Source organism: Ictidomys tridecemlineatus, chromosome 15 (genome assembly GCF_052094955.1).
Source record: "Ictidomys tridecemlineatus isolate mIctTri1 chromosome 15, mIctTri1.hap1, whole genome shotgun sequence".
In the NCBI taxonomy this organism is placed as follows: domain Eukaryota; kingdom Metazoa; phylum Chordata; class Mammalia; order Rodentia; family Sciuridae; genus Ictidomys; species Ictidomys tridecemlineatus.
This window is the reverse complement of record NC_135491.1, coordinates 3,762,270-3,773,083: the sequence shown is the minus strand read 5'-3', so window position 1 is coordinate 3,773,083 and position 10,814 is coordinate 3,762,270. Positions and strand designations below refer to the sequence as shown.

Here is a 10,814-nt window from a genome sequence, read left to right as displayed (position 1 = left end):
CAGGACCACCCCATCAGTCAAGGGGTCCCACAAAGCAAAAAGGAACCCCCTTGGTCACTATCAACATGCATATTGCAAAGAAAGGGTCACTAGAAAAATGAATGCCCTAGGCTCCCTGAGAAACGGTTGGCTCACAAGGCTGATATCAACCTGAGACACCCAGCACCAACTTCATTGGCCTAGCAGGGAGAAAAATCCAACTAAGGGGGACTGAGCTTTCTCCAATTAGGCCTCTGAGAGCCTATGATCAGAATTAGAGTAGGGGGTCAACAAATGAACTTCATGGTAGACAAAGACAATGAACATTCCATAGTCACCCAACAAGTAGTCCCCTTCTCAGGGAAGGAAACACAATCATTGGGGCCACAGGTGCCCAGACCCATAGGCCCCTTGTGGTCCCCAGCAATATCAGTTAGGAGGCTATGAAATGTTTGAATTGTTTTACCTACCAGACTGCGCATCCCCTTGACGGAAAGAGATCTGCTTGCCAAAATGGGGGCCCAAATTTCCTTCTCTGCCAATGGACCTGCCCAGCTTTAATTAGCAGAACTACTCTTGCTATGAGTAGAAAAGAAAAATGGTGCCTATACTGCTCCGTTCCCAAGGAGAAGATCATTCTTACTGAATTAGATGTTAAATACTCACTATTATGAGCTAAAGGGAACCCCCCTATCTAGCCAAACATCATGCTCCCATTATTGATTTTAAACAGGAGGCTCAGCCTGTGAAATTATGACAGAACTCCATTCCCAAGGGGCCCAAGTGGGAATCCAGGATCATTAGACATACTGCTTCAACACAGACTTTTAATAAAATGTCAGTTACCCTGGAATACTCCACTGTTGCCTTTAAAGAAACCAGGGACCCATGAATACCATCCAGCAGGACTTAAGAGTCATAAATGAGGCAAGAGTCACAATACACGTAGCAGTACCTAATCCAAACACCTTGATTGAGCTAATCCCCTCCACTTCTGAATGGTTTACTTGCCTGGACTTAAAAGATGCCTTTTTCTGCCTCTAGGTGGCACCTGTCAGCCAATAGATGTTTGAGTTCAAATGGGAAAATCCACACACCAGGACAGAACAGTTCAGTCAGCCAGACAGAACAGTTCACTCAGCCAAGACTCCCCCAAGGGTTCAAAAACTCCCCTCACTCTTCAGTGGAGCCTCAGCTGCTGACTTAGCAGTGTTCCCAAGACAAGAAATAAACTGGGTCTTGTTACAATGTGTTGATGACCTTCTGCTAGCCAGCTAAACACAGGCTCAGTGCCTACAAGGAACAAAGGCAAAATGATAGCAAAGACAAAGGCACAGATCTATTAGAGATAGGTTAAACACTTAGGTTTTAACATCATGCAGAAATGGTGAACGGTGGGAACTGAGAGAAAACATGCAGTCTGTGCCCTCCCTACCCCCACCTCAAATTGAAAAGTCCGAGAATTCCTAGGAACAGCAGGGTTCTGCAGAATATCTATCCCTGGATTCTCAGACTTGGCTAGACCCAGGTCTGAGACCTTTAAAGGAGAGAAAAAGCCCCCCCCATGAGTAGGAACCAAGCCAGGAGGTGGTCTTTCAGATAATCAAGGCCAAACTCTCTGAGGCTCCAGCCCTGAGACTTTCTGATGTAAACACCTCAACCTCTTTTTTCATGAAAAGAATGGAATGGCCTCAGGAGTACTAATCCAAGAATTTGGACCTTGGTGGAGTCTGTTGTCATATTTATCTAAAGAAGTTGACTCAGGGGAGGAGGAGTTTGGGATGTTGGATATAACACCATATTCCCATCCTTTCTCTAGAAGGGACGGAGCCCTGCAGTCACAGGACACTCTCTCCATGGGCTCTGTCTGGATGTGGTGTTAACACAAATGGAGAAACAATGAAATTAAATCAGCCTGGATTGGGGCACTCTCTTCCCTTGTCTTTTCATGTTGCTCATGTGTCTTCCTTTCCAGACCTGTGGGTCTGGGGTGTCACTGTTTTTGCCTTATAGGTTTGTAGTGCTCTTGTAGGGTTCTAAGATCCCTCCTTTGTGGGGAAGGACAATTTTAACAGATCCCAATATCAACAGTATAACACCTATGCACAATTTGTTGTATTAAGACGTTTACAGTTTAGTCTCAATGTACAGAGATGTTGGATTCAAATATTATCTAAAATGTAATCACTAGTTTTGGAAAAAGATCTAGTTTCTGACGGTGGACAATGAACTGAGGGTGGGGCGAGGGACAATATGCTGAGGAGGAACGATGTGAGAAAACAGACTTAATACATCTTAGGAAATGTGAAAGAGAAATCTAATGAAGAGGGTCAGTAGCAGGAGAATAGACAGGAAGTAATTTAGGGTAGACAAGTTCGTGGGAAGACACTAGAGTACATATGTATTTAGAAAAATACAGGATGTTAAAATAGTAAGATTTGGAGGGGGAAAGAAAAATGAGATAAACCTGAAGTTTATCTCAGCCACAGTGAAACAGTGAAACTTCAATTTTTGCTCATAAAAATATCACCTCCAAGTGAATTTACAAAGCAAATAATTAAGAAAACATGAATAGTTTCAGAAAAGACAAATTCAGTGTTCTAAAAATAAGAAAATATTTTATACAAAACACACATTATGGGTAAAATGAGAAATTATATTTTATTAAAATTAAGGTTTAATTTCTTCAAAAGACACGTGATTGTATACAAAGAGAGACACACAGAGACGGACATAAATACATAGTATATTGGATAAAGACAGAGATGCAGAAATGAGCAAAAAATAAACATATAAAAATAGTGTGCTAGATCTGGAGATCATATTTTCTTCTTTTACAGAAACTTGGTTTTTGTTGTCTTTTTTTAATTGTAGTCCATATTTTAACAGATGAGGGTCAACCTGATCTGTGAACAAAAGGTCTTTTCAGGTCTCATTTGGGACGGCGCCTTGCTCTGTGCCTGTATAATGATGTTCTAAATTCCATGGTATATGCGAATTCTCCACAGTGTCCTAGATCTTAAATGGCTGCCTGCAAAAATGAAGAATCAGAAAACAAAATAGTTGAGAAAGAGAGAAAGACAAACAGAGACACAGTGGCCATTTGAATTTCAGGGGCAAACAGGAAGTGTCTTTTAATGCCTTGGAAGGGTGTGACCTTGGTTGCCTGCCTCTGTGTCAGCAGCTACAAAGATAACTGGGCAACCAGCAGTGAGAGCACAGGTCCCTAGTGGACAGACAGGGTTCCCATAGCCCAGCCTGCCTTCTGCAAGGGGAGGGCGGGCTGTGGCAGGAGCCCATACACATGGCTGATGCCCTGGGGGTGGGGTGGGGATGGGTGAATGATGTTGTGCCAAGATCCAGAAAGGTCTGCAATTAATTTGAATTTTCCATTCAAGCTGTGTTCTGGAGGTTTAAGCTTTCAGTGTACTCTAGACAATTCCTGGAGAATCATTACATCACACAGCTGTGACAGTGCAGTCTATGTCTAAGATTTTAACTCACTCCAGTCAGAACACAATTTTCAAGAATATAAATAAAAATACATGCTGCTGAGGATGTGGGAGAAAAGTTATCCTTGTACATTGTTCATGGGACTGCAAATTAGTGTGATCACTCTAGAAAGAAGGATGGAGATTCATCCCAAAACTAGGAATGGGAGGCTGAGGCTGTAGCTCAGAGGCAGAGCACTTGCCTAGCATGTGTAAGACACTAGGTTCCACCCTTAGCACCACATAAAAATAAACAACTAAAATAAAGACATTCTGTCTACCTACAACTACAAAAATTAAAAAAAAAAACTAGGAATGGAACAACCATATGATTCCACTATCTCTATTTATCCAAGCAAACAAAAATTATCATACTATGTAGACACTGCCTTGTCAATGCTTAATAGCCCAGATGCTTGTCAATAGGTAACTCAATAAAGAAAATGTGGTTTATACACACAATGGAGTTCTGTTCAGCCATAAAAAAGAATGGAATGGTGTTTGCTCAAAAAGAGAAGGTAGTGGCAGACATTATGCTAATTGAAATAAGCTGACTCACAAGGTCAAAGGACAATTGCTCTCTCTCTCTCATATGGAAAAACTAGAACAAAACTCAGAAAAAAAAATGGGGTGAGGGGTCCCATGAAAGTAAAGGAGAGATCAGTGGAGTAGATAGAGGTAGGGATTGAGGGTGAAGGAGGAGGGCCTGGAAAAGGGTGCAACCATGGAATGAGATTGACCAAAATATTTTATGCATTTGCATGTATGCCACAGTGAATCTCACCTGTATGTATATCCATAAAGCACTGATTTTAGAAAGACTCTAAATAAATAGAAGGAAGACTAGTGGAGTAGAGAAAAAGGAAGAGGGGGATGTACAAGGGAGGGAAAGGAGAAGTCCTGTGGACTGAACTGAGCAAATTATATCTTTGCTTCTATAATTACATCAATGAACTCCAGTAGTATGGACACCAGTAAAGTACAAAGAAAAAATATGAAAATGTTCCTTAAAAATAAGAATGCTTAATTATTTGCTACTCCTATGGTTGAATCCCACCCCCTACCACATTGAAAAATGCTAATTTGAGAGCGCCTGGATTTTGTACCATCAAATATAAAAGAGTTCATTTTGAACTCTCATTTGTATAAAGTAGGAGAGAGGTGAAAGTGACCTGGGCTGTCATGTAGTCATCACTCTTGGGGATGCTCTGAGAGAGCATCTCAGACTGAGGTGTTGTCTTCCTATATAAGAGCTGCATATAGGGGAATGGGCTCCATTTGTGAAAGTTCACTGACATCACATGCCTAGCCTGTACATAAAATCATTTAAAATACATTTCAGTAATTTAAAAATCAGCTGCAGCAAAAGATTCTTATCCCATTTACATAATGCCAAGGTGGACAGTGAATGTATTAAATAAGTGCACACTCTGGTCAGTTTTTGAAAATATGAAATGTAGCGTCTTGGAAATAACAACAGAAATCAACTTAGAAACTTAAATAGAATGGGTGTCATAATGAGAAAATTTGTTGTTCATGGTTTTCCATTACATTCAATTATATGAAACATATAAGTTTTATTTTTCAAAGGCAAATAGTGTCTGAATATACAAATACTGATATTCCCTTCAAAAGAAATAGCTAACACAGAAGCATCAGAGAAAAGAGAATATACATAAAAATACATTTCACATAATTTTACAAATAAACCAACAAGATTAGGAAGAAAAAGCAACAGAAAGCAAATTTTATGCTAAATCATTTGCCATTGTTGAAACTGTCATCTAAATCTGAAATTTCTATTTGTTACAATTTTCTAAAATTATTGTTTAGTGCATAATAAACCTAATTCAAGTGATATATATGCACATACTGTATATTTACATTATATATATGTGTATATATATGCATATATATAATATAACATATATACATATACATTTACACATTTAAAATATAAAGATTATTTGGTATTTTGATTTCTTTAATGGATTTGGCATTTTAATTTCTTTTGTATATATATCTCTTTTTGCAATCTAGGAAACCAGAACCAGAGATCCAGGTCAAGCCAAGTCTTGAGATATTCAACAGAATGACATTATAGTACTCAGGGCTACCAATAGGGCTATAAACTCTGAATAGTAACCACGTGCCCTCATTCCTTATTAGGGAACAACCAAAAGTCCAGTCCTTAAAGGGATGATAATACAGAACCTCTTGCTATGCAAAGAACAAAGTGACCCAAATTATATACATGCTGCTTGAGTCAGCTTTTCATTTCTGTGAACAAGACACCCAACAAGAACTACCTAGAGGAGGAAAAGATCATTTGTGCTCATGGTACCAGAGATCTCAGTGCATGGAAGACTCACTCTATTGCTCTGGGCCCAAGGTGATGCAGACTATCATGAAGAGATGGCATGGTGGAGGGAATCTGCTCCCCTTGTGGCATCCAGGAAGCAGAGAGACTGGAAAGGTGGTAAGGAGCTACAGGGAAGATACCCGCTTCCAGTGCATGTCTCCAGTGACCTGCCTCCCCCAACCACAACACCCCTGCCTACAGTTACCACCCAGTCAGTCCATTCAAACTGGGGTACGCTGATCAAGTTATACCCCTCACAATGCAATCACTTCACCCCTGAGTATCTCTGCATTAGCATAGCAGATTTGGGGCATGAATCATGTTCAAGCCATAGAACAGGCCAACCTATTGTACACTTACATCAGAGCTGGTCAAAGATTGGTTATGAAATAAACTGTTCAAATTTTGCAAATGACTCTGTGGCTTGAAAAATTCTCATGTGCTTTCAATCAGAAAGCAGGTGTAAATATTGCAATGGGCCCATACCAGTATTTGAATCATCAAGGTCTTCTACCAGGACATGAAGGTACAAATATATGTGGGGAAGAAGATACTTAGATATTTTATATGAATTGCTTAGTAGTAAGAAATTAGACATTCTGCATTCTTCCATTGACTCCAAGGACAAATTGACAATGAAAACTATTTAAAAGAAATGCTTACTCTTTTAAAAAGAAATGCTTACTCTTTTAAAAGAGAGTGGAGTGGTGACACTTTCCCGCTGCAGGATAACCTCCTACTTTCCATAAAATTAAGACCATTATTCCTCCATGATACATAATCACATGAAAAAAAGTTTGTTAAACTTTTCCTTTAAAAGGAGGTAAGAACAGAGCATGTCTAATAAACTAACTTGGCATAACAGTGAACATTTTGGGGATAGATGAGGAAATTTGACCACTGTTTTGTCAAATATCTGCAATCAGAAGAATTCTTCAGTCCCCAGCCATATTTTCTGCTCCATGTCCTATAGCTGGATGCAGTCACTCAGTGACCCTTCTCAGAGCTGAGGTGGGTGCTAGTGATTGCTGTCTGGAATGTCAGCACAGGAACAAACCAGTTTGCATGCACAGTAATGTGCAGATGGCGAAGTCCTGACTGGAACACCAGAGTGCCAAGGCTTAGGACAGGCAAAGACTGGAATTCCACTTGTGGTGATGCAGCCTAATGGAAGGAGGCAGCCCCTGATAATGGAAGGCACCAAAGAACAGCACAGAGGAAGAGCAGTGCCTTGCGAGACTCAGCAGGGCTTTTCTTAAACTGCAGGTCAATATCTTCATCCTCTATGCTGGAGACTTGAGTTTTCTACTTCACTCCTAGAGATGTGAGCATCCAAGTTGCCAGGAGAAGTCATCATAGCATGAAGTTCCCCTTATTATCCACACATTTACACCAATCAAAAAAAAACAGGATGTAAGGAGAGTGCATGTGTGAAAATCACCACTCCCATGTGTATAGTTAGGCCTCAAATTTTATGGATTCAAATGAATAAATAAATAAGTGTTGTGCAAAAACTTAAAATTTTTATGTTCATCATAAGAATAGGAGGTTTACTATTCTGTTTCCAGGCAAAAGAAAGTCTGGATGCACTGGAGTCTTGACTCATGAGCAAGAAGGGGCTGACAGCTGGGAAACACCCAGAGACTATTGCAGCTGTGTTCACCAGGAGCCAGTGGGGATTATTAATAACAGTCACACAACTCTGAAAGACACAGGAAAGTGTGTAAAAGGAGACAAAGGTGCTCACCAGGAGGAGGATGGTTTTGGTGGCTCTGGACTCAGGGGAGGACCTGAGGGAGCTGGTCTTGTGAATGTGCTGCATTCTCTGCTTGTGCCTGTGCAGGATGAGCACCATGGAGCTGCTGGCCCAGAGCATGATCCCCACACACAGGACATCAGGGAAGGTTAGCAATGCTGCAAACAGTAAGCCTGTGGTTAAGTCAGGACGAACACCAGAACAGTATCCAAAATCTCTCAGGTCTGTCCTTGTTGTGTTGTTCCATTTCCCAGTCACATTAAGAAGATTAAAAATATTAATAAGCAGGTACATGATCCAACTCAGGTACATGGAAAAGCCAACGTACTTGGGAATTTTCACTTTAAGTCCTGCCCACCTGGATTCATTGGGGCTTATGGTGATGGCCTGGAAGACACTCAGAAGGCACATGGTTACAATGGACATGGCCCTGCCCACCCTATGAAGATAGAACAATAGTTTGCATCCAAAATCACCAAGGGAGATTTCTAAATTGAAAGCTGCCACTGTCTGGGGAACTCCTCTAGACAGGAGGGTTAACAAGTTGGCCACAACCAAGTGCTGAAGAATCAAGTCTGTGTGTCTTACCCTGCACCCAGTGAAGTAAAGGACCAGGTAATGGAGGAGAGAGGAATTGCCCAGAGCTCCAACCACAGTCTGTGCCAGGAAGATGATGCCTACAGCCACATCACTGGCTGCCATCCTGCCAGGTCCCTGCTGTCCCTTCAAGAGGGTCCTGCAGGGGAACAGAAAGCCCGGGCTGCATGGGTCCTGTCAACCAAAACCCAGCATTGCCCACCCCCCAGACGCCCACTGTGAATATTGAATGATTTTTTTTCTTTACTGTGAATATTGAATCTTTTTTTTCTTTAAAAGTTTTATGCGTAAACTTTTAAAAGCATAAAACTTTGCCCTGAAAACATCACTTTGCTACCACTTGCATCTTCACAACTTGAGGCAGGTGCAGAGGCGACTTTGCATAATGACCAGAAGAACTTGGTCATGCAGAAGGTAAACGTGTAAATTCATGCTCTGATTAGGGGAGTAGAGGGGACTTGAGACTAGCTGAGTATAAAAGTCAGTATGGTTAACTACCAAGCGTTCTGAACATGGGTGAGTGGGGGTTTTCAAACTATCCAGTTTTTGTGTGTGTGTTTAGTTCTGTTTTTTGAAATTCCTATCATCTTCTAAACTGATGGTATTTTAAGCTTTTATTCTAATGAGTTTCCATTTCCTTAGACAATTATTCTCCAAGCCAATCTCAATTATGAGAGACTATCTAGATATTTTATTGAAGCAGAAGCTCTGAGGGAGCTATAATCCAGCAGGCACCTGTCCCATGGCGAGTTATGTGCAGGGAGCCAGTCCTGGTCCATTTCAGAACAGCTACCACAGGGCTCACTTGGCTGTTTGTTAGGAATGCAAGTGAAACAGCACCTGTCACAGGAATTGTTTCTCCATGCCACGTCCTATGCTTTGTGACTTAAAGCACCAACACTGTATGGTAGTAGCGGCATAATTGCTGCTTTTGGGGGACACACGCTAAATGTGTTAATACCTGAGTTCAGTAAAACTGTTAGCAAGACATCAATGTGGGTGACTGATATTACAACAGGAGCCACGTATCCACACTGGCATATGAACAGCATGAAGTCTTGAGATGGCAGATTGGTGACTATCATGAAAATCTATACATTCAGCAGACCTTCATCTTTAGAGCAGTTTTAGGCTGATAAAAAAAATTGAGCAGAAGGTAAATAAGTTTATCACAATTTCTACACACTCAAACCCTACTCCACAATAAAATTCCTAAGCCAGGCGGTGTATTTAATACAATAAGGAGGATGTTTTTAAACAGGTAGAAACCAGATATATGTATAAAAGGTGGTATTGGAAACCCATCATTATTATATTACATTTTTATATTTACTTTTTAGTTTAGGTGGACAAAATATCTTTATTTTATGTGGTGTTGAGGACAGAACCCAGTGCCCCATGCATGCTAGGCAAGCACTCTACCTCTGAGCCACAACCCCAAAACTATTAGTACATTTTCTTTATAAACGTTTTATCATTTTAAGGGGGAAATAACCTCAAACATTCCTGGACAACAAGTGGTTTCAGGATTGACCCCGTGATTGTGTCCATGAGCTGCACTATGCCCAGAGTGAGAGGAAAGTTTCCACTCGAGCTTCACCCTATAGGACACAATACGAGAAGAGTCCTTTAAGTTCTTCCTACTCTATACAAGAATCTTGCAGATATTGTAGGCTCTATTCTAGAAATCCAGAAAACTCAGCACACAATTCCTGTAAGGGACACTGAGCTGCTGGCAGACTTGCAGTCGACACCCTCCTACACCTTGAAGATTGGGGTAGTGTAGTTCAGCAGCCACTGTCAGCCAGGATCACTTTCCATTCAACTGGGAGCCATCAGGGATGGCGGCGGGATCCAGGACCCCATCGCTCTTCAGTGCCTGAGCCCACTCCTGAGAAATTTTTCCTGCTTCCTGTGTGGCTCTGGTATTCAACCAGGTTCAATATAGAATCCCCTTTTCTGATGAGATCACTTACCCAGACTCTTGAAATGGGACCTTGAAGTGGGTCTTCCCTCGCAGATGATGCTCTCGGGTTGTCATTTGATGACTCACCAGGATCTTTCTCTCTGCCAGGACGGTGAGCTCAGTGCAGAGGCCTCTGTGACCAAGACGTGTGCTTTCAGGGAGGTGGCCAGCTCCTGAGATATGTGTCTGTGACTCTGTGACCTCACCTCCCCCCAGACCTGCAATTATCACTGTGCCTGTAGCATCAATGGGCATGCAGGCTCGGGGAGCTAAGGACACTGCTGGAAACTCTCTCCCCAGGTGACACTTATGAAAAACAATTATAAGTTTCTTGTTGGCATCTCTAATGGATCCTGGAGTGTTGGGAGGTGCTACTGTTTATCAATAATCCCTGGAGTCACACAGTCACATGCCAAGGAAGAGCAAATACCGTGGTCTGACATGTGAGGGACTGGCAGCCCCACTGCATTGTTTTCCAAACCTAGTTGCTTCCTATTCCATTTCCATCATTTTGCCTATTGGTAAAGAAATGGAATGAAACAAAACACCTGAGAAGGATTTAAACATACACATACACACACACACACACACACACACACACACACACATGTGAAAAGAAGAAGAATGTGAAGCTAACAATGAACTCTGAAGGTCATTCCACTC

General features: G+C 41.5%; 1 protein-coding gene across 1 annotated transcript; it reads right to left on the bottom strand.

Annotated features, from left to right (window-relative positions):
- Positions 1-225: 225 nt before the first annotated feature.
- LOC101972280 (vomeronasal type-1 receptor 4) lies at positions 226-8,290 on the bottom strand. The gene is made up of 2 exons (XM_078033307.1): positions 7,387-8,290; positions 226-332 (listed from the first exon to the last, which is right to left on the bottom strand). The coding sequence occupies exons 1-2, from the start codon at positions 8,288-8,290 to the stop codon at positions 226-228; spliced, it is 1,011 nt and encodes a 336-aa protein (XP_077889433.1).
- Positions 8,291-10,814: the final 2,524 nt, after the last annotated feature.